The following is a 14389-nucleotide window of genomic DNA, read 5'->3' as shown; positions in this document are numbered from 1 at the left end:
CAATATTCCAGATGAGGTCTGACCAAAGAGGAGTAGAGGGAAATAATTACTTCACGTGATCTAGACTGTATGCTTCTGTTAATACATCCTAGAATTGCATTTGCCTTTTTTGCTGCTGCATCACACTGTTGACTCATATTCAGTCTGTGATCTATTAGTATACCCAAGTCTTTTTCACATGTGCTGTCACTTAGCCCTATTCCTCCCATTCTATATATGCTTTTTTCATTTTTATTGCCCAGATGTAGTACTTTGCATTTCTCCCTGTTAAAAACCATTCTGTTAGTTGCTGCCCACTTCTCCAGTTTATTTAAATCTTTTTGAATCCTCTCTCTCTCTTTTCTAGTATTAGCTATCCCTCCTAGCTTTGTGTCATCAGCAAATTTAATCAGTTTACCCTCAATTCCTTCATCTAAATCGTTGATAAAGATGTTGAACAATACAGGGCCCAGGACAGAGCCCTGTGGTACCCCACTTGAGACATTCTTCCAACTGGATGTGCAGCCATTTACGACCACTCTTTGGGTCCGATCACTAAGCCAGTTATGAATCCACCTAACAGTTGCCTTGTCCATTCCATACTTAGTCATTTTTTCAATAAGGATTGTATGAGAGACTTTGTCAAATGCTTTGCTGAAGTCAAGATATACTATATCTACAGCATTTCCTTGATCCACCCAATCAGTAATACCATCATAGAAGGAAATTAAATTAGTCTGACATGACTTATTAGTTACAAACCCATGCTGACTCTGTTTAATCACTTCATTCTTATTCAGGTATTGACATACATGTTGTTTAATAATTTGTTCAAAGATCTTTCCTGGTATAGAAGTCAGACTCACCGGCCTATAGTTGCCTGGGTCCACCTTCTTCCCCTTTTTGAAGATAGGAACAACATTTGCTCTTCTCCAGTCTTCTGGCACTTCTCCTGTTCTCCAAGAATTTTCAAAGATTATGGAGAGGGGTTCAAAAATTTCTTCTGCTATCTCCTTCAGTACTCTGGGGTGTAATTCATCTGGACCTGGAGACTTGAATACATTTAGGTTAGCTAAGTGTTTCCTCACTATCTTTCTGTTTATAGATATCCTGGATTCTTCTATTCCCTTAATAGGACAGTGAATAACAGTTGATGTTACATTTCCTTTCTGAGAGAAAACAGATGCAAAATAGGAATTTAAAAGTTCAGCCTTCTCAACATCCTGTCTTACCATTTCATCATTTTCATCCTGTAAAAATCCTATAGCATCTTTGACTTTTCTTTTACTTTTGACATATCCCCAAAATCCTTTATTATTGCTTTTGACATCTCTTGCAAGCCTCAATTCATTTTCAGCTTTAGATAATCTGATTTGTGCCTTGCAGGTTCTGCAGACAGCATTATATTCTTCTTTAGATATGCCTCCTTCTTTCCATTTTATAAACATTTTTTGCTTCCTTTTTAGCATGTGCTTAAGTTCTGTGTTCATCCATCCTGGTTTCCTTAAATGCTTCCTATTCTTCCCTCTTTTTGGAATTGTTAACAACTGTGCTTTGAGAATTTCATTTTTCAAGATTTCCCATCCTTCCTGGACATTTTTGTCTTTAAGGATATCCAGCCATTGGATCCCTCCAATTCTCTTTCTGAATCCCTTAAAATCTGCCTTTCTGAAATCTAACCTTGACGTCTGAGTCTTCACAGGTCTTCCGCCTCTAGTTATCCAAAATTCTAAAATAGCATGGTCGCTACCTCCTAGGGTCCCAGCCACTTTTACCTCCTCAACCATTTCCTCCCTGTTTATAAGGATTAGATCCAAGGTAGCAGTTCCCCTTGTTTTCTCCTTTACCTTTTGGAAGATAAAGTTGTCAGCAAGAGAGGATAAGAATTTCCTTGACCTGTTAGTTTTGCCTGAGAGAGATTCCCAACAAATGTCTGGATAGTTGAAATCTCCCATGACAACTATGTCATATTTTTTGGAGAACTTGGCCATTTGATGCATAAAGAGTTCATCCATATCTTCAGCTTGCACAGGCGGCCTGTAGTAAATGCCTACAATGGTGTCCTTTCCATTGTTCTGTCCTTGTATTCTTACCCAAACAGTTTCCACAGAACTCCCAGTCTCTGAAGCTTCAATCTCTGTGCAGATATACGCATTTCTAACATACAATGCAACACCCCCTCCTCGTTTATCAAGTCTGTTTCTTGCAAATAAGTTGTATCCTTCTAGTCTTGTATTCCAATCATGTGTATTGTCCCACCAAGTTTCAGTGATTCCAATGACATCATATTTCTTTTCCTGTGTTAGTAGTTCCAATTCTCCTTGTTTGTTGCCCATGCTTTGTGCATTAGTATAGAAACATTTTAGTTTGTGATTGGTTTCTCTTTCTCCAATATTTTTTTTAATTAGATTCTTTCGTCTTTGTTCTTCCTTTCCACTTCTAATAGCAGAGTTCTCAGTAGCATTTGTCAGGTGTATGGCTTTTTCTGGTCTTTTGCTTCCCTTCCCATGTTGTTCTAGTTTAAAGCTCTCCTTACAAGTGTAGCAAGGCGACTTCCAAATACCTGCTTTCCAGTCTTCGTAAGGTGCACCCCATCTCTAGCAAGTAGTCCATCGTATAAGTAGTTCACTCCGTGATCCAGAAATCCAAATCGTTGCTGACGGCACCATCGACGTAGCCAGTTGTTCACCTGCAGAATCTTATTCCACCTCCTTGTTCCATGGCCATCCACTGGGAGGATGGAAGAGAAGACCACCTGCGCTCCCAGTTCTTTCACTTTCTTGCCTAAGTCTTCAAAGTCTCTGCAGATGGTTTCCAGGTCGTTTCTTGCAGTGTCATTTGTCCCCACATGTAGTAGCAGGAATGGGTAGTCATCTGTAGGTCTGAAGAGTCCTGATATCCTGTCAGACACATCTTTAATTTTTGCACCTGGAAGACAGCACATTTCTCTTGAAGTTATATCCGGTCTGCAGATAGCGGCCTCTGTTCCTCTCAACAGGGAATCCCCCATGACCACCACTCTCCGTTTCTTCTTCACAACATTTTTCTTTCTCCATCCAGGAGGACTCTGAAGGCGTACAAGGTTGCTGTTTGTTGGCAAAGTCTTATCCTGATGTATTTCTTCATCGTTTTCCTGCGTGAGAGCCTGGTACTGGTTCCTGAGCAGTATGGGTGCTGACTGCCTCCTGATCCTCCTGCTTCTCTGGGTCACATGTCTCATGTAGTATATATGTAGTATGTATGTAGCATGTAGTATGTATTTAGCATGTATGTAGTATATATGTGGTATGTATGTAGCATGTAGTATGTATGTAGCATGCATGTAGTATGTATGTAGTATGTATGTAGTATATATATATTTTTTCTTTTTTTTAACATTCAACACATTAGCCGGATGATGGGACTACTACTGTCCCATCATTGGCTAATGTGTCAATCACTGTCATGGTAGCAGGCATCGCCAGATGGGACTTGTAGTCCCATCGGACGATGCTTGCACAGACCTCCGGACATCAGCACAGCCCCCCGGCAGGCCGGCACAGCCCCCCGGCAGGCCGGTACAGACCCCCACAGGGTGCACAGACCACCGGCAGGCCGGCACAGCCCCCCGGCAGGCCGGTACAGACCCCGGGCAGTCCACACAGCCCCCCGGCAGGCCGGCAGAGACCCCCGGAAGGCCCGAAATGACGGCGCATCATGATGCACACACACCGCGCATCATGATGACGTCATTTCGGCTGTCAATCAACTTTGAACTTCCGATTCCGATGCCGACTTCCGATATTGAAAAAATATCGGAAGTCGGTATCGGAATTCTGATACAGCAAGTATCGGCCGATACCCGATACTTGCGGTATCGGAATGCTCAACACTAGTCGCAATCACTATAAGAGCACTTGCTTTCAATAAATTTCACTAATAAGAAAATACTCCTTAAGTGTATGTGTGCAGTGATTCTAATAGACGTTTTTTGTGGGAACACTCAGAGATGTTTTAATGTTTTTTTTAATGTATTGTCTTTTGGGGTCCATTTTGCCTATTGGATAATTTTGGGTGTACAATACTTGAGTATTAATAAAATGTATATTTTCATATTAAAGTGTAATTTTTTTAAGCTAGTTAGTAGGTTTATATATGATTGTTTCTGAATCACTTTGAAGCTGTTTTTGGTGGATTATATTACAGGTAATATTTGTGTGAGTTGTTTTGAGCTATCAAAGGGTACCAGCCCTAAAATGTGTTGTATTTCTTACCAATAAAATCTAAAATTCTACAGAACCTTATCCTTGTTGAAGAAGACCTGATTTTTTTTTATTCCTCGCAGCTCTTGACTATCCGTGGCTATCCCATTTTTGGCACGGGTCAGCAACTTTAGGATACCAAATAGATGATTTAAAGATGTAACATCATGGATAGGTGAGAGGATGAGAACACTGGAGGTGCAAGAACAGTTGTTCACTTGCTGTCTTGGACTGGCCCACGGGAGAACAGGAAAATCCTCTGGTGGGCCCCAGTGGAAGAGTGAGCCACTACCCTCATATATGAGTACTATACAGTGGGTATGGAAAGTATTCAGACCCCTTTAAAGTTTTCACTCTTTGTTTCATTGCAGCCATTTGGTAAATTCAAAAAAGTTCATTTTTTTCCTCATTAATGTACACTCTGCACCCCATCTTGATTGAAAAAAAACAGATGGTCATATGTATTCAGACCCTGTGCTCAGTATTGAGTAGAAGCACCCTTTTGAGCTAGTGCAGTCATGAGACTTCTTGGGAATGATGCAACAAGTTTTTCACACCTGCATTTGGGGATCCTCTGCCATTGTTCCTTGCAGATCCTCTCCAGTTCCATCAGGTTTAATGGTGAACGTTGGAGGACAGCCATTTTAAGGTCTCTCCAGAGAAGCTCAATTTTGTTTAGGTCAGGGCTCTGGCTGGGCCAGTCAAGAATGGTCACAGAGTTGTTTCGAAGCCACTCCTTTGTTATTTTAGCTGTGTGCTTAGGGTCATTGTCTTGTTGGAAGGTCCAGAGCACTCTGGAAGAGGTTTTTATCCAAGATATCACTGCACTTTGCCGCATTCATGTTTCCTTCAATGGCAACCGTCTGGTGGAGGGCTGCAGTGATAGTTGACTTTGTGGAACTTTCTCCCATCTCCCTACTGTGTCTGTGGAGCTCAGCCACAGTGTTCTTGGGGTTCTTCTTTACCTCTGTGATGAAGGCTCATCTCCAACGATTGCTCAGTTTGGCTGGATGGCCAGGTCTTGGAAGACTTCTGGTGGTCCCAAACTTATTTCATTTAAGGATTATGGAGGCCACTGTGCTCTTAGGAACCTTGAGTACTGCAGAAATTCTTTAGTAACCTTGGCCAGATATGTTCCTTGCCACAATTTTGTCTGACATCCACTGTAAGCTGTGAGGTCTTATATAGACAGGTGTATGCCTTTACAAATCAAGTCCTATCAGTTTAATTAAACACAGTTGGACTCCAATGAAGGAGTAGAACCATCTCAAGGAGGATCACAAGGAAATGGACAGCATGTGACTTACATATGAGTGTCTGAGCAAAGGGTCTGAATACTTATGTGATATTTCAGTTTTTCTTGTCTAATAAATTTGCAAAAATTTCTACATTTCTGTTTTATTTTTAGTCGACGTTGGGTGCAGAGTGTACATTAATGAAAATAATGAACTTTTTTTTAATTTACCAAATGGCTGCAATGAAACAAAGAGTGAAAAATGAAAGGGGTCTGAATACTTTCCGTACCCACTGTATATTTGAATCACTCCGTATAGATAAAGGCATCATCTTCTCAATTTAACAATCTACCCAGTTCATTGTTATAAAAATTTGTGATTAAGGATAATGTACATTTGCACGTAACTGAAAAGGTTGCCCTGGAGTTGGTTGCTGGTGGGCTTTTGGCACGCCAATCTGACGCTATTCACCTGTCATCACTTTGGGGACCCTCACTTACATTTTTCTCGCTTTGTGAGTGTCCTCTCCTTTTAGTGTAGATTTGTATTGCTAAAGCAAATGAAACTGCTGATGGTCTGTTCATATGAAGGTGGAAATACACTTGAACGGTCTACAATGTAACTAACCCCCAGGTGATTTATCCAGACCATGGTCCCGTGGTATCTTTGGTTATCACTGACTATTACATAATAAACAATAAATTGAGCTACATTGAATAATATTATATTAGGTCCGATTACCAGATACAAAGCTGTTATTGTGGCTATTTAGGCTTTAGATATTCTTTTTGGTTGTCAGTAAAAATGAATCTTCTGAAACATGTTGTTGCACAACGTCCGATTAAAGACATGTTGTTACAGGTCTTCTGGATATCAACCAAGAATCTTTGATCTAAATGTCACCAAACAGAAGAGCTGAGCGTGTCATTCACCACAACCCATAGGTTACTTTACTATAGTGCATTCACCTAATTCTGAAAGGTTACGACAAATTCAGCTTTGCTGCATCTGTTTATCTCTAACAACAGCTCATACATTGCGTGTCATATCCTGCGGCCTGCATGTACCTGTTCTGTCGCTTACCTGGCGTAGACCTTTAGGGGGATTTTCTGTGCCATCATTTGTGCAATCAGGAGGGGGAAGCTCTAGTGACATTTTCTTTGTTTCTCCAGTTCACCTGGACACACGGCTGACAGTTGTGCTGCTGGGACATTATGTGCCAGTTACACAAACCTTACACCACCTCGCACACAAGGCTGCTGTTGACACGTCCCCGAGCTCCCCACAGATCACTCCTTCTCTGACCCTCTGGCTGTTTTGGAAAAGAGCAAGAATCCCGTGGGACATGAAAACTCAGTGTGCAAAACAGGCTGCAATCATATCACAAAACACACACAGAGAACATCAGAATGAATGTATGAAACACAGGCAAGAGCAGGAGAACCAGAGATCATTATTAAAGGGGCATCCCGGTGTTAGAAAATCCCTCCACCCAAAAAAATCATTAAATAAAAACAGAACAGGGCTTTACTCACCCTCACCAGGTCCACTGATGCGTCTCCACTACTTCTCCCAAGCTGTGAAGTGCTGACATGATGTCGACAGCGCTGCAGGCAATCAGCGAGCTCAGCAAATTTGCTGGAGTTGATGGCATGAGCCACTAAGACAATAACGGACACTGGGAGGAGTGGCAGAGACTCAGTGCTGGACCCGGGGAGGGTGAGTAAATCTATGCTTGTGTAATATAATTTATCTGAATTGCCAGCTTTAGTGAGGGCGAAATTCTCTGCTGTTATAATTGCATCCACACATTGTTAAACAATCCCTTACATAGGGACTGGTGCACTTTTGCCAAACGAGGGGAGGGTGCACGATCCCTCAGAGGGGAGGAGGCGCTTGAGAAGTTGCAGTTTTTTTGAGGAAGAAGTAGCTTCATGGAGGTCCTGGATGCAGAGAAAAGCAGCGTACTCTCTGCAAGTACAAGTTACACAAGGCAGGGTACCAGTCACAGAGACTTCCAGAGTCTGTGCTAAACTGTGAGTCTGCTTGGTCTTTATATAACTAGCAGAAGAGTGGTTTTGACCGGGAGCTCAGAAATTGCATGTAATCAGGGACACTGTTGTAAGTAGTGAGTGTTCTGACAAGATTCACATTGCCTGCTCACTGGAAGGGATCGCGTATCCAGTAAGGGTACCGTTACACCTAGCGACTCACCAGCGATCCTGACCAGCGATATGACGCGGTCAGGATCGCTGGTGAATCGCTAGGTGGTCGCTAGTGAGCTGCCACTCAGGCAGATCTCACCAGCGACATCGCTGGGGACGGGGATCGCTACTTACCTGTCAGACGCGGCGATCCTGCGTCCTCCCGCCCGGCTCCACGCGTCGCTCGTCGTCACAGCAGGAAGCGCCGCAGGAAGTGGACGACGAGGAATGATCCAGGAGCTTCTCACGCGATCAGCGATAATCAGCGGGGGAGCCGGTCGGAGGTAAGTATCACATGCAGCGATATCGCTAGCAATATCGCTGCAACATCACAAAATCGGTGACTTTACAGCGATATTGCTAGCGATATCGCAGTGTGTAACGGGGGCTTAACTGTTTACCTTGGACCCCTGGGGATCTAAAAAATCATTTATCAGAGGTTTAATTAGCATCACGAAAGCTACACGACCTCACAGCAGAGAAACTGAACCCTCACTGTGCAGGTCTGACCAAAACCCTGTATGTGAATTGTATGCAAGCTTTTGGAACAATTTGCAGAACTTCAGCAAAAGGTATCAACTGATCATCACCCTGTCCACTGCTAATTATTATCTGCTGCACCATTCCTGCTCCATTTCCCCTGGGAGCTATCCCTAGTTGTAAAGCAGTCAATTATCTGGCACTGTCCATCACCATCTAACTCCCAGTGACCTTCATCAGTGCCCGGCCATAACAGGCCAAACATCCCAGCTGGCATTATGAACCTTTTAATTATTTTATTATTACTCTCACAATTGACAAAGACTGGCGCATGCCCCTGGTCGGACTCGACCAGCACTCGGACTGCCATGACCCAGTACAATTACCGCAGCGGCCCGGTTGGGGCGGCACACAGCTATTCCGCTTCTGTGCCTACTTAAACAGCCACTGTTCACAATTAAACATGAAGCTTTGCATGCGGACCAGGTGGGGATGGAGGAAGACATAACACAGAGAGATTGTAGCCAGACCAAACTCATCTCGTCTGTTCATCACGTATTGGGTAATAATGAGGAGGTGGACGCAGAGAAGGAACAGGAGCAGGTGGCTAGCATAACAGAGGCTAGTAGCCACACAACCTTCATCCCGTCTCTCCTATGTGGATGGGTTGAGTTTGGGAATGAGGAGGAAGAGATGGAGAGTCATCATCATGGTGGAGACAATGAAGTGTTGAATGTATGAAACTTGGCACACATGGCCGACTTTTTGTACATCTGGCTTTTCCGTGACGCTCACGTTACATTCATCTTGGCCAAAAAAGAGTACTGTTTTTTCACCCTGCTAGACCTGTTGTGAGTTCATTTTTCCCTTCACCATTGAGGTCTGATGAACTCCCTCCTCTGGTGAAGGAAGGTAGTGAGGCTGATTACCAAACACATGGGTAGCTAGATGATGACTGGGTGGCTGAATTGAGGACTGGATATAAGGCTGCCGACGCCCTTCTTCCTGGCTGGTGATTTTCCTGCTGGATTCTTGGAGACCAGTCTGATTCCTGCATCTCAAAGCTAAGTTTTCTGCTCTTCTTTGTACTCTTCAGTTTTGTTTTTGTTTTGCCTTGTTTTTTGGGAGTTCTGCCATCCCCGGCCGGGGGTGAGCTGAACTCCATTTTTGTCTCTGATCTGTTGATATTTTGCTCTGTCTTCAGAATATACCTGAGTGCTGATATAGTCTTTTGAAGCCTAGCGACTTCAGGGCCTGTTTTTCCTATCAGTCGGTTGGCTCATTTTGATAAGGTTTTTGTGGATGGCAGACAGCAGCTTTCCTATCCTGTCCTATGTAGTTAGCTTGGGCCCCATCATTTGTTCAACCTATCTTTCTATCTGTGTTAGTGTTTTCATCTTGCTTCACCGTCATTATATGTTGGGGGCTGCCTATTGCTTTGGGGTCTGCTCTGGGGCAGTTTAGTTTTTCCCCTTTCTGTCTTTAGGCTATATAGTTCTCCGGCTGTGATCGAGGGGTCTAGGGCACCATAGGAACCCCCCATGGCTACTGCTAGTTGTTGTGGATAGGTTCAGGGGTCTGCAATCCGATAGCTGCCAACCTCTCTGGTTTTTCTGGACTTAGCTGGTATTTTGTTTTTTCCTCCTTCGGTGACTCATCATAACATAGATCCATCCTACAAAGAGAATTTTGCTTCTCTTCTTCCTGAGGTGGAGAGGTCTTCTAAAATAGTGTTTTACCAAAAGGCCATTGTGGAAAATATGCTGAAAAAATTCCGATCAGACAATGCTAGCGGCAGAGGGCAAGCTTCCTTGCCCAAACAAGGAGGAGAGGCCAGGCAGACACACGGCAGGGGTACACTGTCAGAGGCATGGGCCAATTTCATGACACCAGCCCAGTGACCAGGGCCTGATGACCGTGTATTTTTGACAAGGAGGGAAAAGTTTTCAAAGATGGTCAAGCAATACCTGGCCCACCAAACCAGCGTACTCCCTAATTCCTCTGTGACTTTCAGCTATTGGGTCTCCAAGTGGACCTGCCTCAATTTCTGTCTGTCTTTATACTTTCTGCAAAGCCTTTGTGACTGTATATGCACATCAGCTACACTTGATGTACACCTGACTAGGTTTTTGCCCAAATGAAGCGGTCCTGCGTTGACCTTGAAACCCATTTACTTGGTAACCTGTTAAAGTAAAGTGTCTAAGGAAAATATTCATGGAATTCTAATATCAGCAGCGCATCCAGTGACACTTCACCCGGATACAGTATGTTCTTTCTCTAAGTCCTTTGGATTTGTGTCTTCCAGCATCTGATCTATGCATTTGGTACATGTTGCTTTGTTGCAACAACACCAGGTGAGCAGATCCATGTGTTGTTTTAACATTTAAAGCCTTATTGTGCACTCTTCATCTTCCCAGCTTGTCTTACTACTATTGCTAAGTATTGGAGTATTTTCTAAGTCCTACAGAGGTGTCAATGTGACTCCAATACTTAGCAGTATTGCAGCAGGGGAAGGATGGGAAACAGCTGTTTTCCCCACCTTTTTATAGAATAGAGAAGTGCTACCTATGAACAGGGGGATTAACTACCTGGCCCTGTCGTTTTCAGCTGATAGACACATAAGTGCCACCAATGCACTTAACATTCTCCCTATGTCCATTAATTGTGCACTCCCCCATAGAAGACATAGAAGGCCTATTATAGGGTTTGGCCCATATTTGCTTGAAAGTGGAAAAAAATGCTCATCTACAGGACCAAGCAGTTACCATGAGGACCACTACTGATTTTTCCCACCAGTGTTCACACTTCATTTTTTTGGTTTGAACATCTCTTAAGCGCTGCAGACAAGTGTCATAAATGATTGGCTACAACAGTCATGTGCAAGCTTCAGTGGGAAGAAATAGTCTCTTTGCTCTCTTCATGATTTGGTCAGCACTGCCTTTCTGACCACAGAATCAAAAGTGGGAAGAGGATGGCTGTAATAAACAAGCTGCACTCCTGTCGAAACCGGGCAGATCGGAGAACATTTTGACCAATGACCTGTTCAACACAAAAGAAGGATACGCTCAAGAGGGATGTTTATATCATACTGGGTGTGGGGAACTGTGGGTACATCATACTGTGTGGATTGGACAGTGGGGGGGCATTATATTGTGTGATGGGACTGAGGAGGCATTATACTGTTTATGGGGAGTTGTGGGGGCATCATACTGTGTGTGGTAGGTTGTAGGTTCATCATACTATGTGCTTTGGGCTGTGACAGCATAAGAGTGTGTATAAGGGGGCACTGTGGGGATATTATACTGTGTATGGCAGAACTATGGAGGCCAAAAAAAGACTACTGTACTGTGTGGGAACACTAGTGTGCTCACTAGAAGCAATATTTTTGTGTGGGTGTGTAGGGTCGGTGGGCCGGACTGGGGGGTGGTCCCTCTCTTACCGCTCAGAGACGTAACAGAGACACGATGGAGGCAAGTGTCGGGTACAACAGGTCCAAGTTTATTCTCGTGCCGTCCGCCTGACGGCCTCCGAAGTACACCGCACTTCAATTCACTTCACTTATCGGCCCTCCGTTTCCAGGGCCGCTTCACGCACACCGTACTTTACACCGGGGACGTACATATACGCACCGTCCCCTCTTCGACGCTCCTGTCAGTCCGTCACTGTAGCCGCCTTAGGCCCGTAAACCAACAGTACTATTCCTGATCAGTCGTCTCTCTCAATACGGTATGCTTTACCTCAGTGCCTCGTCTATACTGCGGTACTTTTGTGTCAGGACCATCCCCCTGACTTTCTCCCTCCTCAGTCCCCCTGGTTTAGTTTTTCTCACAGTGCACAAACTGTTGTAGTCCTCCTGTCACAGGAGCTCCTCCTGGGGACTGGAACTTTCTGGAACCCTCCTGTCAAATTTATATCATTCCCGATTCCCTGTAACTCTGCCCCCCATGGCAAAGTTTCCTAAGCCCTAAGCTGATGTCAAGTCCTTTGCTCACACTCCTCCCTGCCCTCTACTGGTCAACCCAAGGTACTGCACGTCCACTACACTTTCTCAGCTGTTTCCCCACTGTAGTAACTGACACCTGTCTAAACGGTGCAAACCTTCCTTTCTCTCTTCTGCAAGTCTGTCCGTCCGTCAGGTCACCTTCCCTACACTCCTCCTTCCTTTGTCTATTGTCGTCCTCGACAATCGTAATCCCTGCCTTCATCGTTCTGAAGCTTCACCTACACTTTGTTGTCGGACCAGTTGTTGGGCCAAACCCACTACCCGTGGGGGTCGAACCGTACTGGGAGCACCATGCTCTGAGCAGCCTACTGCTACTCACCAGCGCACACGCCACATGACAACGTCTTTCAAATTGGGCTAGGTACACCCATATTCTCTCTATGGCGTGTACCTTCCCCTACTCTCCCCTTCTGTCACCTTCCACTGTCCGGTACACCTTGATCGAGGCCTCACACCTACCAGATCATTGCCGACGTCCACCTTCCTCCTTCAGGGGTGTCCGTGGTGTCAGGGACCTGACCTAGGACGGCTGTCTTTCTCACGTCTTCCATCTCTTTTAACTTTCTTTCAGTTACATGTCTTGGTCGCCGTCTCGGTCTCCCAGACCTTCTCCACACATAGACCCCTTTCGGATCTCACACTTCCCTTTGGTCCCTCAGACCTTCTCTTACCCAGACCTGTTGCATTTACTTGTGCATATTATACAACAAATAACTTTACAATATCACAAGTACCCCATTTTTTATATTTTTTTTCATTTTCCTTTGCTTTTAAAACCAACATATAACAACATAATATTGCATATCTCCTTTTTTCCCCCCCTTCTTTAGACATGGACACTCCATCTCTTTTTCGTATCCCCGCTCTGTCAGGCAAACATATTTACGAATACTTTCCTTTAAAAGGAACATAGACGAAAAGAAAGAAAGAAAAAGGAAATAGAAACAACAGCTAAACCACAACAACAAAAACATTTTTTTTTCTCTTAACCATAACTGTCCATATGACCTGCACAACGGTGCATCGAACTCCCGACAGTCTAACCCACTTTTAGTGGTCAGAAGTGAGGGGCTCCACAGGTAGGCTCTCCGCTGGTAACTTTGGCGGCCGTTCCCACTGGTTCCGCACAGGCTCCGCTTCTCCAATCAACAACCAGCTGCCTGCCCGTGGCTCTGAGGGGGACGCTTTCTGGTGTAGCTCGACCTCCCACCGCCATCGCCACTCCAGGAGCCCAATGCCTCGACACCCACAGAGTCTCATACCATCCGTTGGGCAGCAGTCGAATGGCGCCAAGCAGCCGCAGCCAGGCTTTTCCTCTGTGCCACTCCCTCTGCTGGGTGGGGTGATGGCAGGCCTCTCCACCCATCTGCCAGGATCCAGTATATGGGAGTGTCGGCCTCCGGGTACATACCGCATCCCCCTGGGGTACGTTGGAGTGGGTCCCAGTCCATTCAGAACAACTGCAAACACCTGGACCTCTCCTCTGTGCTGAAGCAACACGGCCATACTGAACAGCACCTGGTACCACCCCGGATCCTCTGCTGGCAGCGCAGATCCGCCACAGCGTTCCCAATTTGTACTCCACAGGTGGGTAATTTGTAATCCACAGGTGTTTGTAATCCAAGCAGTGTAGTCCAAGTGTTTCTCCATTTTTTAGGGCAGGCCTGCCGCAGAAGATGACGTATTAGCGGCGGCAATCCTGCCGACTATGCCAAGTGTAGGGTCGGTGGGCCAGACTGGGGGGTGGTCCCTCTCTTACCGCTCAGAGACGTAACAGAGACACGATGGAGGCAAGTGTCGGGTACAACAGGTCCAAGTTTATTCTCGTGCCGTCCGCCTGACGGCCTCCGAAGTACACCGCACTTCACTTATCGGCCCTCCATTTCCAGGGTCGTTTCACGCACACCGTACTTTACACCGGGGACGTACATATACGCACCGTCCCCTCTTCACTCTTCGACGTTCCTGTCAGTTCCGTCACTGTGGCCGCCTTAGGCCCGTAAACCAACAGTACTTTTCCTGATCAGTCGTCTCTCGCAATACGGTATGCTTTACCTCAGTGCCTCGTCTATACTGCGGTACTTTTATGTCAGGACCACCCCCCTGACTTTCTCTCTCCTCAGTCCCCCTGGTTTAGTTTTCCTCACAGTGCACAAACTGTCGTAGTCCTCCTGTCACTGGAGCTCCCCCTGGGGACTGGAACTTTCTGGAACCCTCCTGTCAAATTTTTATCATTCCCGATTCCCT

At 45.2% G+C, this 14389-nt stretch overlaps 1 protein-coding gene across 2 annotated transcripts in view; it reads right to left on the bottom strand.

The window, feature by feature from the left end:
• Window positions 1-6748, bottom strand: part of TMPRSS6 (transmembrane serine protease 6) — a 232808-nt gene extending 226060 nt beyond the window's left edge. Inside the window, exon 1 of one of the 2 annotated variants that reach the window (XM_073574347.1) lies at window positions 6539-6748. In XM_073574347.1, coding sequence (XP_073430448.1) covers window positions 6539-6610 — 72 coding nt within the window. In that variant the 5' untranslated portion in view covers window positions 6611-6748. The remainder of the gene's footprint in view (window positions 1-6538) is intronic. The other variant, XM_073574345.1, reaches the window with a different exon arrangement.
• Between the last annotated feature and the right edge of the window lie 7641 nt (window positions 6749-14389).

Source organism: Dendrobates tinctorius, unplaced genomic scaffold (assembly GCF_039654945.1).
Source record: "Dendrobates tinctorius isolate UK_male_01 unplaced genomic scaffold, ASM3965494v1 ptg000038l, whole genome shotgun sequence".
Classification (NCBI taxonomy): domain Eukaryota; kingdom Metazoa; phylum Chordata; class Amphibia; order Anura; family Dendrobatidae; genus Dendrobates; species Dendrobates tinctorius.
Note: the sequence above shows the minus strand (reverse complement) of the source record. Positions and strands in the feature narration are given on the sequence as shown.